The sequence below is a fragment of the Hemiscyllium ocellatum genome, chromosome 19 (genome assembly GCF_020745735.1).
Source record: "Hemiscyllium ocellatum isolate sHemOce1 chromosome 19, sHemOce1.pat.X.cur, whole genome shotgun sequence".
Classification (NCBI taxonomy): Eukaryota; Metazoa; Chordata; class Chondrichthyes; order Orectolobiformes; family Hemiscylliidae; genus Hemiscyllium; species Hemiscyllium ocellatum.
The window spans coordinates 19009714-19032977 of record NC_083419.1 but is presented as its reverse complement, the minus strand read 5'-3'; the positions used below and the strand labels follow the sequence as shown (position 1 = coordinate 19032977).

The 23264-nt window shown below is 43.0% G+C and overlaps 1 protein-coding gene across 1 annotated transcript in view; it reads left to right on the top strand.

The window, feature by feature from the left end:
- utp20 (UTP20 small subunit processome component) overlaps nucleotides 1-23264 on the top strand; it is a 113472-nt gene that overhangs the window by 31439 nt on the left and 58769 nt on the right. Inside the window, exons 20-29 of the mRNA XM_060839730.1 lie at nucleotides 473-552; nucleotides 3262-3505; nucleotides 4575-4760; nucleotides 12686-12776; nucleotides 12873-12958; nucleotides 15227-15352; nucleotides 16833-16999; nucleotides 19490-19698; nucleotides 21901-22044; nucleotides 22903-22982. Coding sequence (XP_060695713.1) covers nucleotides 473-552; nucleotides 3262-3505; nucleotides 4575-4760; nucleotides 12686-12776; nucleotides 12873-12958; nucleotides 15227-15352; nucleotides 16833-16999; nucleotides 19490-19698; nucleotides 21901-22044; nucleotides 22903-22982 — 1413 coding nt within the window. The remainder of the gene's footprint in view (nucleotides 1-472; nucleotides 553-3261; nucleotides 3506-4574; nucleotides 4761-12685; nucleotides 12777-12872; nucleotides 12959-15226; nucleotides 15353-16832; nucleotides 17000-19489; nucleotides 19699-21900; nucleotides 22045-22902; nucleotides 22983-23264) is intronic.

The window sequence follows — 23264 nt, the reverse complement described above, 5'->3', positions numbered from 1 at the left end:
TTCAGTTTCTGTTTTACCCAAATTAGTGTTATCTTCATGTGTATTATTTAATTCATTATGCGATATCAAGTTTGATCAGCTGACTTTGAAAATACTTAGTATAATCTAGTGTGTTGTACAATCTTAGAGTCAAACAGCATGGAAACAAACCCTTTGGTCCAACTCCTCCATGCTAACTATGTTTTCCAAACTAAATGAATCCCACATGACTGCATTTGGCTTGTATCCCTCCAAACCTTTTCTGTACATGTACTTGTCCAAATGTCTTTTAAATGTTGTAACTGTACCTGCATTTACCACTTCCTCTGGCAGTTCATTCCATATACGAACCACTCCCAATGTGAAAAAGTTGCCCCTCAGGTCCTTTTCAAATCTTTTTCCTGTCACCGTAATGATATATCCCCATGACCTCGAGATAATCCCAGAATAAATTAATTTTTATAATTTTAAAACTTTGTGCCTTTTTTTCCAGTTCTCATGCACGTGGAATGGAAAACAAAGCATTCTGGTCTATCTATTATGAACATCTGGACCAGGCAGCTCGTTTTACAGGTAAATAAAACTAAAATATTTTGCAAATTCAAAGTAATCAAAGTCATAGAAAAGTCACTAAGTTAGTCCGACCCTCAAGGAGAGTTGGAGAGAATCTAATCTGGTTTACTGTTTATGACATCTTTCCAAATTGTCTTTTTTTTGCCTTTTGTGTGATGAACTTGTACCTTTCTGTAAAAAGTACATTGGCAGGCTCTTGTAAACATAGTGACTAACCACTATGGTAACGAAATTGCACGAATGAAGCCTATGATCTATCAAAACAGGTTTCACTCTGGGACCTGGCTTGTCCCAGTACCACCAACTGGGATTATAGCACTTTCTAAACCCCCAGCATGTGCATTATTGTGGCCTTCTGTTGGAGCAGACTGACTTTATTGTTGCTAATATATAACTTGATTTCTACAAGTCAGAGAATTTCCAAGTGTTTTGTAAAGAAGAACATCACACCATAGATGTTTTTCTCCAGCACCTCTTGCCACGTCAATATGTCCAAAGTGTTTCAAAGCCAATGAAGTGGTTCTGAACTTTGTGATGGCTGTTGTAACGTAGAAACTATGGCAACAAGTTTGTGAAAAGCAAGATTCCACCATCAGCAATGTGGTGACGATCAGATAGTCTGATCAGGATAGGAATGTCTTAGTGCATTTGTACACGGCTTTGTTAAGACCCTACCTGGAGTATTGTGTGCAATTTGGTCTCCTTATCTAATGGAGGAGGATATTCTTGCCATAGTGGGAGTGCAGTGAAGGCTCAGTAGGCCTTTTCCAGGGAATGACAGTACAGTCCTACGCGGAGAGACGGGTTTGATTAGGTCCATAGTCATCTGAATTATTAAAATGAGTATGGATGTGAATGGAACTTATAAAATCCTAATGGGGCTAGGCAGACTAGATGCACTGAGAATATTTCCCCTGGTTGGGGGAGTCTAAAACCAAGGGTCTCAGGATATGAAATCGATCTGATTCAGTTGGAGGGTGGAATTCACGACCACAGGAGATCAGGATACTGAGTATATTCAAGAAAAGCGATTGGTAGATGTTTAAATTTTAAAGGTATGAAGAGGTCTGAAGAAAAAGTGGGAATCTGACATTGAGATAAAGGGTCAGCCATGATCAGAATGCATGGTGAGTAGGCATAAAGGGCTGAATGGCCTACTCCAGCTCATAATTTCTGTGTTTCTATTCTGTTCTGGTTGTGAGATGAATATTGGCTCTAGCAACATACAGCACTTCCTAGTTCTTCTTCAGCAAAGATGTTTTCTGCAAATGAGGCCCTTGGTTTAACATTGCAGCTGAAAGAATGTTATCGCTGGTGGGTGGTAAATGGCATTGTTTTGCTACTACAGTGAAATGATCCATTTATGGTTAACAGCCAAATTGAGAAGATAATAATGGGTGAGCTCATTTGAAAGTTAGTTATCCAGCCAGTTTCACTGGGGAACACTGATGCCACCTCTCTCCCCTCACAGCATCTCGAAGTGCATCACACTTGGTGGTCATTGTGTTTCTAATGCTCTTAATCAGTAAAGGTCCAAAGCTGCCAAGATCACTTAGAGCTGTAGCTGCTCTAGGCTCCAGCTGATTGCCTAGTTTTCTCACTTTCAAAAAAAAAAGCCAACACTTGACAAGTGATAGGTGGAATGGAATAGGTGTGTAGTATGGTGTAAGATAACATCAAACTGCCATTTTTAAATTCTTTGATGGTATATGACCGTTGCTGGCTAGACCAGTATTTTGTTGTCTATCTCTAAATTTCCTGGAGATGGTGGTGGGTGTGTGCGCGTGTGCGCGGTTACACCCACAGTTCTGGTAATGGACTTTAGTGGTTTGATAGAGTTGAGATTACCAAGCCATTTCAGAAAGCACAAATTCACCAAAGATCCTCACACAGCACCTTCAAAGCCCACAGCCACTTCCATCTAGATGGACAAGGGGAGCAACATCGACTCCCTCCAAGCCACTCATCATCTTGACTTGAAAACATATCATCGTTAATTCACTGTTGCTGGGTCAAAATCCTTGACCTGCTTCCCGAAGGGGATTGTGGGTCTACCTGCAGCACATAGACTGCAGCAGTTCAAGATGGCAGCTCACCACCACCTTTTCAAGTGCAACTAGGGACGAACAATAAATGTTGGCCCAGATAGCGATGCCCATGTCTCACGAGTGAATTTTTAAACAAAAAGTTGAGTCAACCACATTGATGTTTACCTCAAGTCACATGTTGATAGAACAGATAGGGAGAGTGGTTTGCCTTCACGAGAGAACATTAGTGAATGAGCTGGGTTGACAATGATTATCTGGTGGTTTCACAGTCATCATTACCAGCTGTCAAGGACCAATTTGATCCCATTTCCCCGGAGTTCATTGACATTATTGCACACCACTCTCCTGTAATTATCGAGTTGCGATTAATTAAACTTATAAATGGATATGTCATAGAATATCCACTCAGTTGAGCTTTCTAGACATGCTCATGACTTTGAATACATAATTATCCTTAAGCATGGACAAATGTTAATTAATGATACGATGCATATCCACCAGTCAAAGATAAATTAATTAAAAGAAAACAGACAGCTGGAAAAGCTCAACAATTTTGGCAGCATCTGTGGAGAGAGAAAAACAGTTGATATTTTGAGTTCGATATGGCTCATCTACATCTTAGAATCTGTGTTTAATATGATCTACCTTGTGTTTTAACCAGAGAAGGAATTGAAATGTGAATTGGGAGAGGAAATGAAAGACAACATTACATCAGACACTCCGAATATTCTGCCAGATATAATCAGAGGATTGTACCAGGATCAGCTTAATTTGGCAATGAAATCCAATGAGAGGACAGATCGCACCAACTTCCGCTTCTTGCTTTGGAAAGCAATGGGTGACTTCGCTGACAGAGTAGAACCTCGGTCACGGGAACTCTCTCCTTTGCTTCTAAAATTTATTAAGTAAGTCAGGGTACAGCTTTGCACGTCTCAATGCAGTTAGCATAGTCCCAGTAGATTTATCTTTTCAAATTCATTGAGAGCTGGGAATCAGTTTGTGGTTGTAGAGAATGTGACCAGAACATGGTAAGCTACTGTCCATTGCTAGACCAGCAAGGCAGAGGTTCAGGGATCAGAAACCAATGTCACATCAGGTTTAATAAAATATATAACTAAATATGGGCCTTAAAATCCCAACTGGTTCAGTGACATCCTGCCTAGAAGGCAATGCGCTATGCTTATGTATATTCTGTATGTGACCTAAGTCTCTTGTTTACGGGGTTGTGGTCTAATGACCTTAGGGTAATTGAATATAGGCAATAAATGCTGTCCTATTAAATGCCTCATGCCAAGAACAGATAGTTATAGCAAAAGGACAATAATTCTTTTATGTTAGCAAACTTTGGACATACATTTTGCTGCTGAGGACGGTTACTAGCTACTAGTTTAAGTTAAGTTACTAGGTTAAGATTTGGCAGCAATTTGGAGCAATGCTGTGAAAGTTGAGGCTGTGACGGCACAGTTTTGTTCACTTGTCTCCCGCATTCCAACGAAATGGTGTTTGTAAAAGTATATTTACTGGAAAAAAAACAGTCCCTCTAGTCAGTAACCAAGGAAGTAAAATATTCAATAATCAAATAACACTTGCACACTATCATCTCGACATTTTGCAGTGAAACAGTGAAAACCTCAGTTTGCTTCCATGCACACACGCACAAGCTCACTCTCCAATGTGAACACGTGCCATGTTAATAAGCATTGATCACACTAACAGTGTTCAGTCACATTTAGATTAGCAGCATATGGTTGGTGATTAATTTGTGACCACACTGATTTGGAAAGATTTAGACCCATGAACACGTTTTCAGTGCGCAGAAATTTCTTTAAATGCAGTTTAGTGAAATCCCTTTAACTATTTTATGCACGCACATTTATATAAATGAACCAACTTGTGCGCTATACACTTGGTTGCTGCTTGACTTCCACACAGGAAACATTGTTCGCAAGTGACCTGTCTCTTTGCTTGGTTTAGCAATGAATATTACCCAGCGGACTTGTTGGTTGCCCCAGCTGAGGACATCAGGAAGAAGCAGGGGGCTGATGAGAAAGTGACTGCTGTCGAACTGCAGGATGGGTGCAGTGCAGTCGCTGATGGGATTGAAGGTCCTGACGAACTCCAGTTTGCTGTGGGGAAGAAGCCCAAGAGGGCAGCTGTAAAGTAAGTACCAGACACTTTTCCTAAACTCTGAACTCATCCAAATCTCTGTTGCCTATAGCTGATTGGAGTAGATTGTTCCCCCATTGCCAAATTACCTGTGGCATTTTCCTTTAGCTGGTTGTAAGTAATTGGGTGTTTAATTGTATTCAAGTGATGGACAGTAACTGCAGATTTAATTGTGTTCTGTATCAACAAGCAGATTGATTGTTGGATTTGGGAAGTCTATGCTTATAACTGGCGTCTTTGTCAATAAGTAGTTTCCACCGTTTAAGCATAGGCACCCATTCTGTCTTTGTGGCATAGTTGTTTTGAAGTGTGACCCCCATTTTCTAACTTGCACCAAGTTCCATTTGCATCAGAGGCTGAGGGGGTGACCTTATCGAGGTTTTTAAAATCATGAAGGACATGGATAGGGTGTATAGCCAAGGTGGTCTTCCTAGGGTACATGTGTCTAAAACTAGAGGGCGTAGGTTTAAGGTGAGAGGGGAAAGATTTAAAAGGGACTTAAGGGAGATTTTTTCATGCAGAGGGTGGAATGAGCTGCCACAGCAAGTGGTGGAAGCTGATACAATTACAACATTCAAAAGGCATCTGGATGGGTATGTGAATAGGAAGGGTTTGGGGGGTGATATGGGCCAAGTGCGGGCAAATAGGACTAGATTAATTTAAGATATCTGGTTGACATGGATGAGTTAGACCAAAGGGTCTGTTTCCGTACTATGCAATACTATGACTATGACTGCATGATACCCATATTAAAATCCTCCACCTTGACCTTAAGGCCCTTTGTGGCATTGTCCATGCTGATATTTGTATCTTGCTCGAACCATGTAGCCCTCTAGATGTTTGCTGTTCTCTTATTCTGGCATTTTGCACATTTCTGATTCTGATTTTGGTGCCTTTAACTGCTTGGTTCCCATCTCTGGAACTCCCACTCCAATTCTCTCTGCCTTTAAGGCAATGCTTTGAATCTGTTTGACCATGTTTCTACTCTGATAGTTTGTTTCTTAAAAGATACAGTGTTGTATTTCATTTGATAACCCTGTTTTATTGCATAGTATAAATGGAAGTTCTTATGATAGTACTTCAGTAAGCCATCCTTCTCAGATTGCAAGAACCTGCATCTGTTTTGCAACTGAACTGGTCTCCAGAACCTCCCCAAGTTCTGTGCAGCAAATGTAGTATCTTTGAAATACAGGAAATTGAGCAGCTCATTCGTGTGCGCTTCAATCACAAGAACATGGTGAACCAAGACTGGGTTCCTGCCTATGAATATACAGTATGTCACTTCCAGCAAGTATAAATATGCAATGTTATCAGCTCGACTGATTATCTTAAATTGGTTGCTGGAGTAGTTATTGGCAATTTAAAACGATCAAAGACCCTCCTTCTACAAGCAAATGGAATTTGTTCAAGCCTTGCTTTTTTTTTAAATTCCCCAGAAGCTTGGGATGCCTCTCTTTTATTTGCCATGATAGCGCCTCAGCCAATCAGAGCCAACTTGTCAACCAATCAATGTCCTGTGGTCACAGAACATAACATTGAACATTACAGCCCAGTACAGGCCCTTCGGCCCTCGATGTTGCACCGACTTGTCATACCCATCTGACCTATGCTATTCCATGTACATCCATATGCTTGTCCAATGATGACTTAAATGTACTTAAAGTTGGCGAAGCTACTACTGTTGCAGGCAAAGCATTCCATATGCTTACTACTCTCTGAGTAAAGAAACTACCTCTGACATCTGTCCTATCTATATCACCCCTCAATTTAAAGCTATGCACTCTCGTGCTCGTCATCACCATACTTGGAAAAACGCTCTCCCTGTCCACCCTAACTAACCCTCTGATTATCTTATATGTCTCTATTAAGTCACCTCTCAACCTCCTTCTCTCTAACGCAAACAGCCTCAAATCCCTCAGCCTTACCTTGTAAGACCTTCCCTCCATACCAAGGAACATCCTAGTAAATCTCCTCTGCACCCTTTCTAAAGCGTCCATAACCTCCTTATAATACGGTGACCAGAACTGTACACAATACTCCAAGTGCGGCCACACCAGAGTTTTGTACAGCTGTAGCATAACCTCATGGTTCCAGAACTCGATCCCTCTATTAATAAAAGCTAAAACACTGTATGCCTTTTTAACAACCCTGTCAACCTGGGTGGCAACTTTAAAGAATCTGTGTACCTGGACACCGAGATCTCATCTACACTACCAAGAATCTTACCATTAGCCCAGTACTTTGCATTCCAGTTATTCCGACCAAAGTGAATCACCTCACACTTGTCCGCATTAAACTCCATTTGCCACCTCTCAGCCCAGCTCTACAGCTTATCTATAACCTACAACATCCTTTGTCACTATCCACAACTCCACCAACCTTAGTGTCATCTACAAATTTGATAATCCACCCTTCTACGCCCTCATCCAGGGTCCGCCCCCACCCCACTCCGGCCTATCACCCTCACCTTGACCTCCTTCCACCTATCCCACCTCCATCGCCCCTCCCCCTAGTCCCTCCTCCCTACCTTTTATCTCAGCCTGCTTGGCTCTCTCTCTCTTATTCCTGATGAAGGGCTTATGCTCGAAACGTCGAATTCTCTATTCCTGAGATGCTGCCTAACCTGCTGTGCTTTGACCAGCAACACATTTGCAGCTGTTTATAAAAATGACAAACAGCAGTGGACCCAACACCGACCCTTGCGGTACACCACTGGTAACTGGACTCCAGGATGAACATTTCCCATCAACCACCACCCTCTGTCTTCTTTCAGCAAGCCAATTACTATTCCAAACTGCTATATCTCCCACAGTCCCATTCTTCCACATTTTGTACAAAAGCCTACTGTGGGGAACCTTATCGAATGCCTTGCTGAAATCCATATACACCACATCAATTGGTTTACTCTCATTTACCTGTTTGGTACCTTGTCAAAGAATTCAATAAGATTTGTGAGGCACGACCTACCTTCACAAAATCGTGCTGACTATCCTTAATCAAGTTATTCTTTTCTAGATGATTATAAATCCTATCTCTTATAACCTTTTCTAACACTTTACCAACAACTGAAGTAAGGCTTACTGGTCTATAATTACCAGGATTGTCTCTACTCCTCCTCTTGAACAGGGGAACCATATTTGCTATCCTCCATCCTCTGGCACTATTCCTGTAGACAATGACGATTTAAAGATCAGTGCCAAAGGCTCGGCAATCTCCTCCCTGGCTTCCCAGAGTATACTAGGATAAATCCCATCTGGCACAGGGGACTTACCCATTTTCACACTCTGCAGGATTTTGAATACCTCTTCCTTGTGAATCTCAGTCCCACCTAGTCTAGTAGCCTGTATCTCCGTATTCTCCTCAACAACATTGTTGTTTTCTAGAGTGAATACTGTTAAAACATATTCATTAAGTGCTTTCCCTATCTCCTCTGACTCTTGCCACAACTTCCCACTACTATCCTTGATTGGCCCTAATCTTACTCTCGCCATTCTTTTATTCCTTAAATACCTATAGAAAGCCTTAGTGTTTACCCTGATCTTATCTGCCAACAACTTCTCATGTCACCTCCTGGCTCTTCTGAGCTCTCTCTTTAGGTCTTTCCTGGCTACCTTGTAACCCTCAAACGCCCTAACTGAGCCTTCACATCTCATCCTAACATTAGCCTTCTTTTTCCTCTTGACCAAGGATTCCATTTCCTTCATAAACCACTGCTCCTGCGCTCTACAGCTTCTTCCCTGCCTGACAGGTACATACGTATCTAGGACACTCTGGAGTTTTCCTTGAATAAGTTCCACATTTCTAATGTGTCCATCCCCTGCAATTTCCTTCCCCATCCTATGCTTCCTAAATCTTGCCTAAATGCATCATAATTGACTTTCCTCCAGCCGTAACTCTTGCCCAGTGGGATACACCTATCCCTTTCTATCACTAAAGTAAACATAACAGAATTGTGATTGCTATCACCAAAGTGCTCACCTGCTTCCAAGTCTAACACCTGGCCGGGCTCATTACCCAGTGCCAAATTTAATATGGCTTCGCCCCTTGTTGGCCTGTCTACATACTGTGTCAGGAAGCCCTCCTACACACACTGGACAAAAACTGACCCATCTATAGTACTTGTACTATAGTGTTCCCAGTCAATATTTGGAATGTTGAAGTCCCCCATGACAACTACCCTGCCTCTCTCACTCCTATGGAGAATCATCTTTGCTATCCTTTCCTCTACATCTCTGAAACTATTTGGAGGCCTACAGAAAACTCCCAACAGGGTAACCTCTCCTTTCCTGTTTCTAACCTCAGCCCATACTACCTCAGTTGACGAGTCCCCTAACATCCTTTCTGCAACTGTAATACTGTCCTTGACCAACAATACCACACCTCCCCCTCTTTTACCATCTTCTCTGTTCTTACTGAAACATCTAAATCCTGGAACCTACAACAACAATTCCTGTCCGCGCTCTATCCATGTCTCCGAAATGGCCACAACATCAAAGTCCCAGGTACCAACTCATGCTGCAAGTTCACCCACCTTATTCCAGATGCTCCTGGCGTTGAAGTAGACACACTTCAAACCAACGTCTTGCTTGCTGGTGCCATCTCGTGTCCCTGAAGCTTGATTTTGGACCTCTCTACTCTCAAACTTTTCTATATTCGAACTACAATTTTGGTTCCCATCCCCCACTCCAATAACTTTTAACGAATTTCCCCATAGGATATTGGTACCACTCTGGTTCAGATGAAGACCATCCTGCTTGTAGAGGTCCCACCTACCCCAGAAAGCGCCCCAATTATCCAAGAATCCAAAACCCTCCCTCCTGCACCATCCCTGTAGCCACATGTTCAACTCCTCTGTCTCCCTATTCCTCACCTCACTAGCACGTGGCAGGGGCAACAAACCAGAGACAACAACTCTGCTCATCCTAGCTCTAAGCTTCCATCCTAGCTCCCTGAATTTCTGCCTTAAATCCCCATCTCTCTTCCTACCTATGTCGTTGGTGCCTATGTGGACCACGACTTTGGGCTGCTACCCCTCCCACTTAAGGATCCCAAAAGCACGATCAGAGACATCACGAACCCTGGCACCTGGGAGGCAACACACCAACCGTGAGTCTCTTTCATCCCCACAGAACTCTTATCTGTCCCCCTAACTATGGAGTCCCCAATGACTACTGCTCTGCTCCTCTTCCCCCTTCCCTTCTGAGCAGCAGGGACAGACTCTGTGCCAGAGCCCTGTGTCCCACTGCTTTCCCCTGGTAAGTCATCCCCCCCCAACAGTATCCAAACGGTATACTTATTGTTGAGGGGAATGGCCACAGGGGATCCCTGCACTGCCTGCCGGTTCCCTTTCCGTCCCCTGACTGTAACCCGTCTGCCTTTTTCTTGTACCTGAGGAGTGACTACCTCCCTGTAACTCCTCTCAATAACTCCTTCTACCTCCCGAATGATCCGAAGTTCATCCAGCTCCAGCTCCAGTTCCCTAACCTGGTTTTCAAGGAGCTGGAGTTAGGTGCACTTCCCGCAGATGTAGTCAGCAGGGACACTGGTGGTGACCCTTACCCCCCACATTCTGCAGGAGGAACATTCAACTGCCCTCGCCTCCATTCCCACTATTCTAAATTCCCAAAGGGACTGTTGAAAAATAAGGAATAATAAAAAAAACCATTACCGTACCAGTTTGGCGCACAGAACTTTTTTTTTGGTTAGAGGAGGAGGAGGATGGGTGGGATACACTACCCGAGTAGTGTTTCGGGTAACGCAACCACACAAATATATGACTTTCCAGAAGTCCTTCGCTCCTCTCTCGCACCTCTCAGCAAATGGAGACCCGAATCCCGCGGTAAGTCTCTTTTAATGCGGGAAAACTCACCCTTCCCGGCAGCCCTCGCATGTGTTTGAAATTTGCCATTCTTGCATTGGTCCTGAAATGTGTGAGAGCTCAGCCAATGTGTTGTTCTCTTCAGCAAGATTCTCCTTGCTTGCTAGTTATTTGCACATCAAGCATAATAATGTTCGTCTGGATATATTTGAAAGGGATGAAGTTAAGAGGGCTGTGAAGATGGGGCTGGAGGATGGGACTAGTGGGGTAATTGTTTCAGGAACTGGTATAGACACAATGGGTGGAGTGGCCTCCTCCTGGCTGTAAATTTCTATGATTCTGTAATTTTTGCACTTTTTCTAACTGCACCATTTGAAGTTCTGCCAATAGCAGTCTCATGTGATGTGAATAGCATTTTGTAAGCATGCTTGGAAATGGTGTAGATAAATGCAACCCAAGTAAATCACTTCTTGTCACTCTGGAGTTAGGAAAAATAGCTTATCCCTTTGACTTTATTGCGTGATTTGTAATCAAGCTGGCATGGAATTGTTTCAACTGTACTCGTAACTCCAACCAAATATTCTCTCGTAGAGATGTGGGTGTAGTCCATATCTGTGCAGTTAGGGCTATAAGAACTGCCTGATAAGAGAACCCAGTGAGTCAAGGAGGCTCCTTATCACCACCATCATCACCTCACTATTAGGGATGGGCAGCAGACACTGGCTTTGCACACATCCTGAGAACAGATTTAAAATCAATGCAAAATAGTTACTAATAAGATTTTTTTTAACCTAATGAGTGGTGAGAATTGTGGAACCTGCCACTAGATAGTGTGTTTGAGTTGGATAGCATGGGTATGTTTGAGAGGAAGCTGGAGAAACAGGAGGCTATATAGAGAGAGAGAAAATGGGAGGTGGTTTATGTGGGGCATTAACATTATATAACATTAATTGTATGGAATAAAAACAGTAATGCCACAAAATTTGCCATTGCTTATCAATTGTTTGAAAATAGAACTCAGGAGCCTATTATCCTCTCATGAACTCTTTCAAGCATATGCCCACATTCTCCACAATGCTTTGTGGGCGGCACAGTGGTTAGCACTGCTGCCTCACAGCACCAGAAACCTGGGTTCAATTCCCGCCTCAGGCAACTGTCTGTGTGGAGTTTGCACATTCTCCCCGTGTCTGCGTGGGTTTCCTCCGGGTGCTCTGGTTTCCTCCTGCAGTTGCTCTTCGGAGGGTTGGTGTGGACTTGTTGGGCTGAAGGGCCTGTTTCCACACTGTAAGTAATCTAATCTAATCAAACCTAATCTCCTGAGATCTCTGTGCTCAATTTCTGATGTCTCAAGTAGTCTGATTTTAATGCCTGTGCCATTGGTGGTCCCCTTTCAACTATTTTCCTGGTTTAGCTTCCATCCGCCTGCCCCAATATCTCCTTAAATGACACTGCCTAATTTCACATTTTAGCATTTCTATGAGGGTTCATGGAGTGTATTTTAATGTAAAAGTAGCTGTATAAATGCATGTTGCGGTTGTACTGAATGATCCTCCATTTAAGTTTATCAGTATGCAGAAATCCAAAGCTAGTGTGTGGCAGCACCTTCCAAGACTGGAAGGCAGTGTGTCTGCATGCCCACCATGGTGATCAACGTGTGGAGAACCTCGGAGCGGCTGCGCAGCTTTCAGGGAACTGGGCCACGCACTGGGGCTTTGGTTTACCGTCTCATTCAGAGAACGGTACCTCTGGCAGTGTGGCACTGCTTCTGTGTTAAACCGGAATGTCAACCAAGATTATTCACTTGCTCATGGACTGGCACTTGAACCTGCAAATTTGTAGCCATTACTGTTTAAGCCGAGCAGTTCTGTAGCAGCACGGTTCGGTGAGTAAAAAGGCTGTTGGGCAAAATGAAAAGGCAATGCATTGGAGCATGTGAGTCATCACAAGATGAGTTTGTGATGTTGCTGTGGTCCTCTGGGACAATTTTGGTGATAGAATGCAGGTTGCATTGTAAAGATTATCTGGGACTCCTGTTTTGATATGAGTTACCTTGACCTTGTTTCATGTCCTGCAAATTTTAACGTGTTCTGTGTCATTACAGGCAATTGATCGCTCACCTGAAAGTTTTCTCCAAGTTTTCCAACCCGAGGTCGCTATACCTGGAACCCAAGCTGAAGGAATTGTACATACAGGTAACAGTCGCGTGTATAGCTGTGTTACCTGTCTCTTTCTCTGCCTGTCTCTTCCTGTGGTTCCTCTTTTACACTGTTCTTTCTCCCCCATTTTAGCTGCTGTGCCATCATTGCCAGGATGTGCAGAAAATTGCCTTGGAATGTCTGCTCACCTACAAGCACCCACACATGCTGCCCTACAGGTAATGTTAATCTGCTCCATGCCTTTGTAATAAATCTCTGTAAAATGTGTAATTGTTTATTTGGCACAAATTAATTACCATTACATTGCTTACTGCCAGCAATTAGCAAAATGTTGAATCTTTGCAGACAGAGTTAGTCATGCACTGTACTTGTTCCCCGTCCTAAAAATAAGTGAAAGCTATTTGCTGGTTCAATTTTCAGGGCAATGTCTTGACCAATCAGGGTCATCCTGCCTGGTTTAAAATTTAACCAAAGCCTGACAGTTAACTGTTAATCTGCCACCTTCATGGCAATGCCTCCACCTATCGGTGCCCACTTGCCAACCAGTCCGCACTCACCTGCAGTTGGGTCTTCCCTTAAATTGGTTATGTGAATTGTCCAGATGAGTACAAGGTGAAAAACTTGGAAAAAATAATATTTTTTTCAGTAATGTAAAGATAGCTGTGTAATTGTGTCTTTCCAGATTTTCTGGCAGTTTGTCTCTATCTCTGTCCCTTCTTCATTCTGTTTATGAGAGCTGCTGTGTTGTACTATTGTGTTCTGCGCTCTCATGCAATCATCATAGAATCCCGACAGTATGGAAGCAGGCCACTTAGCCCATTGAGTCCATACCATCCCTCTAAGGTGCATCTCACCCAGACTCCCCTCTCTATTCCGGTAACACTGCATTTCCAATGGCTAATATATCTAACCTATACTTCCTTGGATACTACAGGCAATTTAGCATGTGCCAGTCCACCTAACCTGCATGTGTTTGGACTGTGGGAGGAAACCTGAGCACCTGCAGGAAATACATGCAGACATGGGGAGAATGTACAAACTCCACACAGACAGTCGCCCAAGCCTTGTATTGAACCTGGGTCCCTGGCCCTGTGAGGCAGCAATGCTAACCACTGAGCCACTGTTTGGCCCATATCCCTCTGAACTCTGTCTATTTATATACCCATCCAGATGTCTTTTAAATGTTGTAATTGAAGCAGCCTCCACCAGTTCCTCTGGCAGCTCATTCCATACACGCACCACCCTTTGTGTGAAAAAGTTGTCCCTTAGGTCCCTTTTAAAACTTCCCCCTCTCACCTTAAACCTATGCTGTTTAGATTTGGAATCCCCTACCCTGAGCACCTTGTCTATTTACACTATCCATGCCCCTCATGATTTTATGAACCATCCCTCAGGTCACCCCTCAGCCTCAAGGAAAACAGCCCAGCCTATTCAGCCTCTTCCTATAGCTCAAACCTTCCAACCCTGGCAACAGCCTTGTAAATCTTTTCTGAGCTATTCAACTCATTGTGTCTGAATTATTGACTAATCATGACTTGGTACCTTTTCCCATTACCCTATACATTATTTCAGGTTAAATAAGCATCCAATTCCCTCTTGTTTGCCTCAGTGGAATCTACTCATTTCCAGGCAGCACATTCCACACTTTAATGACATGGATGCTTTGTGAAAATGCTTTTTCTCATCTCACATTTGCTTCATTTACATAACACTTTAAAACTGTGCTGTCTGGTTCTTAACCCATTTGCGAGTGGGAACAGTTACTCCCCATCCACTCTGTCTTGACCCATCATATTTGGAAAACTTCTCTCAAATCTCCTCTTTCTCTTCACCTTAGTTTTGACCCTAGTTTTCCCCCTGATTCCCATGGACTTTGAGATACTGTATCGAATATTAAGAAATCATAAATTGTAAGAAATAAGCACAAAAACTGGAAATTTAAACCTCAAAGAATATCAGCGCATTCTACATCTAACGTTGCTTCTCCATGTGTTAAAGAGTATTTAAGCAGGATTGAACTGTGCTGTCTCATGAACGACTGGAAAATTACTCAAATGAATTTGACGAAGTGAAAATATTTTTGAATCAACATTTTAGCACCTTAATTATTGCTGAAAAGTGAGATGTTTTGTCAAAACTTTTTAACTTGTGCTTATGCGGACAAATGCAAGAATTACTAAATTTCATCCAATCACAGTTTACTCTCCAGTGAAAAGGATTCTGATTGGTTGGCAAGTCTACTCTCGTTGGTCAAGGCACTACTCTTAGATTCAAATATTCAAATGAGCATCTAGTCTAAACCACGTTTTCTGGACCCGAAGACAGAACCTGCCTTTAAATATTTAATCCACTGACTGCAATGTACATGATTCCAATTACTTTTTACAGAAAGTTTACAATCCAATTTCTGAAGTCAGTGTAGAAATTTATGTTTTCATTGACTTTTGTGCATCTGTAAAAAACTGAATCTTGGTTTTTTGTTGCAGGGAAAACCTCCAGCGACTGCTGGAGGACAAGAGTTTCAAAGAAGAAGTCATTCACTTTAGTATTGCAGAAGAAACGACCATCGTGTCAGCCGCACACAGACCTGAGCTCATCCCAATTATCATGAGGTAGGAGTAGCAGAGCTTGTAACTTCTGTAAATGATCCCAAATGGTACAGCATCGAACAAGTACAAAGTGAAGACTGCGGAGTCTAGAGTGCGGCGCCGGAAAGGAAAGCAGGTCAGGCAGCATCTGAGGAACAGGAGAATCGACGTTTCGGGCAAGAGCCCTTCATCAGGAAGGGCTCCTCCTTGGATGCTGCCTCACCTGCTGTGCTTTTCCAGCACCACACACTCAGCATAGAACAGGTGTTAGGCGTAATGCTGGGTGAAGGAGAGAGAGGGAAATGGATATTGTGGGCTGTCAAAAAGTTGCTAAGCTTGACTAAGCCAAATTAATTGGGCTATGCTGCTGGACTACGAGTGGGGAAATAGATTCACCAGTGTTCCCATTCTTAAAGGTAGCTCATTGACAGCCTGTTCAACATTGCTCTGTGAGTATGCTAAGTGGTCAGTCAGCTGCTGTTAGTGCTAGGTATAAGTGCCCCTTAACATACTTGATAATTGATTTTGTTGCCTAATTAAATATTGGCAGGACAATGGGGAGCACTGACCTGTCTATTTCAAAATAGTACCGTGGAGTCTTTTAGATTTGTCTATGGGACTCCAATTTGGTGCCTTATCCAAGTAAATGGCATCTCCGACAGTGCAGCACTCCCTCAGTACTGCATCAGTGTAAAATTTTCATAGTCACACCAGATCATAGGCTTGTTCTGTCAGTGGAGAGAGACAACTGATGGTGGTTTAACCTGAGGGTTACCACATTTCAGATTACAGTAAAGGGCAGTCCGTCATAGTAACTTCTCCTGGTGTGGGAGGTGAGCCCACACTGTCAGTGTCACTTTGCATTGTAAACTGGCTGACCAGGCAACTGGAGTAAGTTAATGAGTGCACTGACTGAGGGGACAGTGTCATATAGTCATACAGCAGAGAAATAGATCCTTCTGCTGAAGTCTTCCATACCGGCCATGTTTCACAAACTAAACTAGTTCCAGTAAGCTGTGTTTGGCCCATATCTCTCTAAACCTTTCCTATTTATGTAATTCTCCAAATGACTATTAAATGTTGTAACTACATCTGCATCTACCACTACCTGTGCTCAAAAGGGACTTGTCAAATTTCGGATTTGGCCAGCAGGTGTAAAGATGAGTGCAGGCAGACCTGGGGATCTTTGGAGCTGCCTGGTTTATCTGCTTCCAAAGATAAAGGTTTAAGCTGCAGATGAGAAGAGATTGGAAACACAACTGGATAGTTATCACCTGAGCAGGAAATTGGCAACTTTGTTATTGTAGCAGAGGCAAAGACTTTGTAGGAAATGTGGATATTATCATTTTGAGGGAGTTTGTTTGATACACAGGTGGGTGACCTGATTAGAGTTGAGCTTTTAATTAGTTGCTATTTCCTGTTTAAAAGTTGTTGTTATGTTCAAAAACTTCAAAAGAAAGTTAAAATTCTTCTTTTTAAAATTCCCACTCCTTTTGTTTTTAAGGATTCTTTACGGACGCATGAGGAGCAAAACAGGGAGCAAAACCCAAGGCCGAGCAGCAGCAGGGACCCGCATGGTCATTGTTCTAAATTTCCTGGCTGGCTCGTTACCTCAGGAGATACACCTCTTCCTGGATCTGCTCCTTGAACCAGTACACCATTTTACTCAGGGTACGCACAGGGGAGACTCTGCAACGCTTATTGTTTACACTGTTCGCTTTCCCTGCCTCTGTACTCACTTAGGAACTGTTGTCATTGCACAACTTTCTCCAGCAGTAATGGATGGTCTTTAGCATGAAAGGTTACTCGTCTCTATCTTTCTCTTGTGACCTATTGAATGCTTCCATTATCTTTAGCTTACATGTAGTGAGTTCCAACTGCCTCAGTACTTTCCTTTAGTTGTGCTGCTCCTATTGCCAAGTATACAAGGAAGTCTTCAGTCTTCATTCCTTTCGTATAAAGGGAATATAGTATGCATGTGTTTTAATTATTTCAATCACAGGCTTTGCAAAACAAATTTAGGATTTCCAATTTAAAACCATCAAAGCTGATATGTGTTGCCTTCTTATCTTTTATTTTCTCTTTCTCATATATCAAAATCATGATAACATCAGATAATTGCACTGATAATTATCTAGTGATCTGCTGTGATGTTTGTGTTATATTGTTAGGTATGGACAGCTTAAGCTTTAAAGGTAACATCCCATCAGACAAATAGTTAATGGTGGCTTGTCTCTACTGATGAGAATCCTGCTTCCCCTTCTCCCCATCAATCCCAAACAAATCCTACTGCCCTGCTTTCAAACAAAACCACGTATCAATCCTGGACTTTTCCCAGTGTCCCTTTCTCTCTCTCTTCTGATGTTTGTCCACATCTTTGTGGGAGGCACAAAGTGTCTTGTTCACTTGATAAAGTCTCTGATTTATTCGTTAAAAGCCACTCATTAAAGCGACTAGTGAGGGAAAATTGCTTCAGGCTTTGGGTATATTTTTAAACTGCAGAGAAAAGGTCAACCCCCTCCACCTCCAGTGGTCCGAACTCTTCTGGCTACATCATTTTCAACCACAAACCATTTAGCTACCTGGGAGCCAATCGTGTAGTTGGTGGCAGGCAGAAAGCCTTTGTCATCAACAACTAGTCATCAATTCACAGTCCAATAGCTATTTATTGCTGGATGAATCCCACTTTTGAAAGATCTTACAATAAGTGCTCATAGCCTATGTTTAAGGAGTGCCACAATCCTTAATTTTTAAAACAGTCTTTTTCGCCATTTCAGTCCATAATCAAAAATAAAGAAAAATAAATAGTTACAGTCTTTACACAATCCCAGACTAGTGCCCTGCGCTCTCCCAATAGCCTTAGGTCAGTCTGATTTTAAATTCGCTGTTCTGACGTCTCTCCACTCTTTGGATTGAAATTGTTTGTTGGATTGTGAGTGCCACATGGACTGCAGTATTTCTTTACTTTCCCTGTCACATGGTGTAGAGCTGAAGCAAAGGAAGTCAGACTGGGGGAAGATACCAGGCTTCGTTCACTAGCTGACGTTTGTGAGCCAGGAAAGTTTTGAATGGATGTGAAAGCCTTTGTCATTAAATGTGGCTACGGCCACAAAGTGCCATTTTTGATTAAATTTGCTGCCCTGATGGGACTGGAACTTGTGACCTTTAGATTTCAAGTTGAATGTTTTTCTATATTGAGTTTGAGTGGTGTGAAAGCACTGTAGCAGCATTAAAGCTATAACATGCCTTAGGCTTTAGCTGCATTGTGTTGTCCACTCTCCCTGGAAAGTTTGGATTGTAATGTTCAACTACGGGCTCAAAGATTGATGTGATTGCAAGAGAGGCCAATCTAAAAATGTGAAAACTAAAGCAAGATGCTGGAAATCTCAAATTAGGTGAAAATACTGAAAGAACTCAAACAGGTAATACAGATGTACAGCACGGAAACAGTCCCTTTCGTCCAACTCGTCCATGCCAACCAGATATCCTAAGGTAATCTCGTCCCATTTGCCAGCATTTGGCCCATATTTTTCTAAACCCTTCCTGTTCATATACCCATCCAGATGCTATTTACATGTCGTAATTGAAGCAGCCTCCACCACTTCCTCTGGCAGCTCATTCCATACACGTACGGCCGTCTGTGTGAAAAAGTTGTCCATTAGGTCCCTTTTAAATCTATCTTCTCTCACCTGAAACCTACGCCCTTTAGTTTTGGATTCCCCTGCCTTTGGGAAAAGACCTTGGCTATTCATCCTGTCCACGCCCCACGTGATTTTATGAACTTCAAAGGAGACAAATCTACTAGTTGTTTCAGGTCAATTATGTTTTGTACTTATTTACTTAAAAACACTGTTGTGTGACCTCAGGAGAAAATGTGATGGGGTATCTTGAGCTTGGGGGCGAAAGTGAGGATTGCAGATGCTGGAGATCAGAGTGGTGCTGGAAAAGCACAGTATGTCAGGCAGCATCCAAGGAGCAGGAAAATCGACATTTTGGCCAAAAGCCCTTCATCAGAAATGAGGCAGGGAGCATCCAGTGTGGAGAGGTAAATGGAAGGGGGTTGGGGCTGGAGAGAAGGTAGCTAAGAGTACAATAGGTGGATGGAGATGTTTGGAGTTTGTTTTGTTTGTATGAGTAATCATTTTATCAATCTTGTTTCAGGATCCTGTCTATGTGCAGTGTTACAGTCGGTAAAGACTTTGGATATGTCAAAGATTTTACCCCTAGGACGTCAGCAAAGTCTACTGAACGGCATTGATGTGGTGATGAAAAAGCTGGGCCATCTAATCCAAGACTATCTGTCGAAACTGCTCCAGATCACCTTGTGCATGTGTGCGTCAGTGTCTCATATTCTTCAGCAGCGAGACCAGGTAGGTGTAACTGCGAGGTTAATGCACTCTAACCTGAGTCAGAAGATGTGTGTGTAATCCAGGCTGACATTCCAGTACAGTGCAGAGGAAGTGCTGCATTATCAAATGGTGCTACAACTCCAATAAGACAATAAACACATCTGCACAATAGTCAAAGACAACATTCCTACTGTTTTCTGGCTAATAGTTATTGCTCAACCACAATCACAGTAGTCGTTATTATTTTCCCAAATCGTTAATTGTCAAATTGCTGTTTGTAGAATTTTGCTGTCTAGAATTTCCCATGTTTCCTACATTGTAAACAGTGACCGCACTGTTTTTCATTGGCTGTTGAATGTCCAGAAGGTGGAAAGAAAATTCCTTTTCAGTGTCACCAAAAATTGAGACAACTGTTCCTAAAACAGGTTAGTCTCCCTTCCCTCACATTCTGCTAATTCCCACACCGAGATTGAAATTTCTTCTGGCATATTTAGTGGTTTCAGACTTGTCACGATGTTCTTGTCTGCTGTGAGTCAGGTACTGGCTGAACTCTGTCTCTGGTTACTTGGCATTAAACTAAAGCTCAGGATTAGCATTGCAGGCGTATGCAGCAACCAACTGCTGGGTGAATCCTGAGAAGGAGCACTTCTGTGAGGATTATGGAGTAGAGAGAGAGGAGCCGTGGGGATAACTTGATAGTCACAATAGATAAATTGAACTCTGTCCTGCTTAGCATGGTGACAGTGCCACACCAACACGATGGAGGATATTCTCAATGTGAAGGTGGAACTTTGTCTTCACAAGGATTGTGCAGTAGTCACTCTTACTGACACTGTCATGAATAGATGCATCTGCAGCTGACAGATTGGTGAAGATGAGGTCAGGTGTGTTTTTCCATCTTGTTGGTTCCTTCACCACCTTCCACAGACCCAGTCTAGCAGCATTATTCTTTACACCCTGATCAGTTTGATCAGCAGGGCTGCTGCCAAGCTACTGTTGGTAGTAGACATTGAAATTCCTCACCCAGAGCACGTTTTGCACCCTTGACACCCTCAGTGCTTTCTCCAAGTGTTGTTCAACATGGAGGAATATTGTTTCATCAGCCGAGGGTTGATAATATATGGTAACCAGCAGGAGATTTCCTTACCCGGGTTTAACTAGAAGCCCTGAGACTTCCTGGGGTCCAGAGTCATTAGTGAGGACTCCCAGGGCAATTCCCTTCCAACTGCACCCCACTGTGCTACCACCTCTGCTGGGTCTGTCCTTCTGATAGGACAGGTCATATCCACTGGTGCTTTCTGGGATATTGCCTTACTGAACCATTCAAGATTCTGAGGGTTTTTTAAAAATTCATTTATTTGTGGGGTACAGGTGTTGCTGGCTGCGTCAACATTTATTCCCTACCCCTAACTGCCATTAAGGTAGAGGTAAGCTGTCACCTTGAATCAGTACAATCCCTGTGCTGTTGTTAGACCCACACTGTAACATGGTGGCTCAGTGGTTAGCACTGCTGCCTCACAGCGTCATGGATCCGGGTTCGATTCCCGCCTTGGGCAACTGTCTGTTCCTCCTGCTCAGCATCTTCATTCCTTTCATAAATCACCCAGATTCGATTGACCTCACAGTTTACTGCGGCAGAATAGGAGCATAGGTCTGCTGGGGCTCAGAGGGTAGCGTTCTCGCCTCTGACTCAGAGGGCTTGAGTCTTGCTTCAGAGACTTGAGGGCAGAAATTGGAGGTGACCAGAACTGTTCTGAGAGAGAGCTGCACCATCAGAAGTATGTCTTCTGGGTGACCTATCAAAACGGGATCTTGTCTGTCCTTGCAACCAGTGAAAAATCATGTGGCATTGCTTTGAAGAGCAGCAATGGAGGTACTCCAGTATCCTGGCCAACACTTCTCCCCTCAGTCAGCATCCCAAAACCGATGCTCTGACATTATCTTGCAGCTGTTAGTGTACTCTCTCAGGTTAAAAGTTGGCTGTCACATTGTCTAAATTCAACCAAGATGATGCATTTAAGATACTTTAAAACACTTTGGAGTATTGTGAAAGGCATTATATAAATGAAGTCCTTGTCTTTTCATTTTCTCTTGGCATCTCTTCAGGAACAGAAGTATAGTACTGCTGAACCCTTTGTTTGTGATGTGGAATATTGGTCAGAACTGGCAAGTGTTACAATTAAGGATTTACATTATTTTTTGTTTGCCTTTTCTTGATTTCAGATCCAACCGCGGTGCATAAACCAGCTAAAATATTTGAGACGTCTGGGAATAAATCAGATTGCTGCTTTCTTTTCTGACTTTGAGTCCTACGCTTTCACAGCGGAAGAGATTGACGCTTTGTTTCACAGTGTTGTGTGGCCACAGGTAACAGTCTCTCCATTGCTCTCTGCTTTCACCCTGCCCATTCACACCAAAGACATGCCAATGTGACCCTTACAAGTTTTTGTTAGTGTTTTACGAAGAGACAGGTCATTTTTCGACTGTCCAATTGTTTTTGCCTTTATTCTGTCACGGCATGTCGGTATTGCTGGCAAGGCCAGTATTTGTTGTCAATTCTAAGTATCTATGAGCTGATTGGCTCTCTCGGATGTTTCAGGGAGCAGTTACATTGCTGTGGGTGTGGAGTCATGTGTGGACCAGATCAGTGAGGATGACAGATTTCCTTCCCTGTAGGGCATTTGTGAACCAGATGGGTTTCTGTGATAGTCAGGACTAGCTTTATCATCCAAAGTGAACTTCAGTCCCAACATGCTGGCACAGGAATCTGAGCCTGTGTCCCCAGAGCATTAGTCTGGGCCTCTGGATCAATAGTTGAGTGACACATGCCTCAGTGGTTAGCACTGCCACCTTAGAGCTCCAGGGACCAGGTTCAATTCCACCCTCAGAAGACTCTGTATGTAGTTTGCACATTCTCCCCAAGTTTGCACGGGTTTCCTCCCACAGTCCAAAGATATGCAGGTTTGGTGGATTGGCCGTGGTAAGTTGCTCATCGTATCTAGGGATATGTATGTTAGGAGGATTAGCCACAGGATTTGCAGGATTACAGGGATAGTTTGGGGAGGGTGGTTCTGGGTGGGATGTCCTTCAGAAGGTCAGTGTGGACTCAAGGGGGTGAATGGCCTGTTTCCACACTTTAAGGATTCTATGATGTCACTATATTGCCAACTCTGCAACTGTCCTGATGCATTGTCTGTTTTCACCTTCACCTTGTCTGATCTGCAGATCGGGAGACTCGCTTCTGAAGGGCAATATGCACCAACCCCTCTCCTGAAACTGATTCATATCTGGAGCAAGAATTCCAGGTGAGGAACGCTTCAAAAACTTTCTGCACTTTGTTCATTGGGCTGCTGTGCATCGGTTTACGTTGTGGACTGAGCAACCCTTAGGAGTTCCGATATGATACTAAAATACCTCAAAATTTGCAAGGGAACAATATGACTCAAGTTATACTTGCTAGTTATTTGACACTGTTGTGTGATAGCTCCTCATCATTGGGTATTCCTGTTTCTTGCTGCCAACTGAATCTGGAATCTGTGGGTACTGCCAACTCCTATGGTAAATCAAATGTCTGATTTTAAAATCAG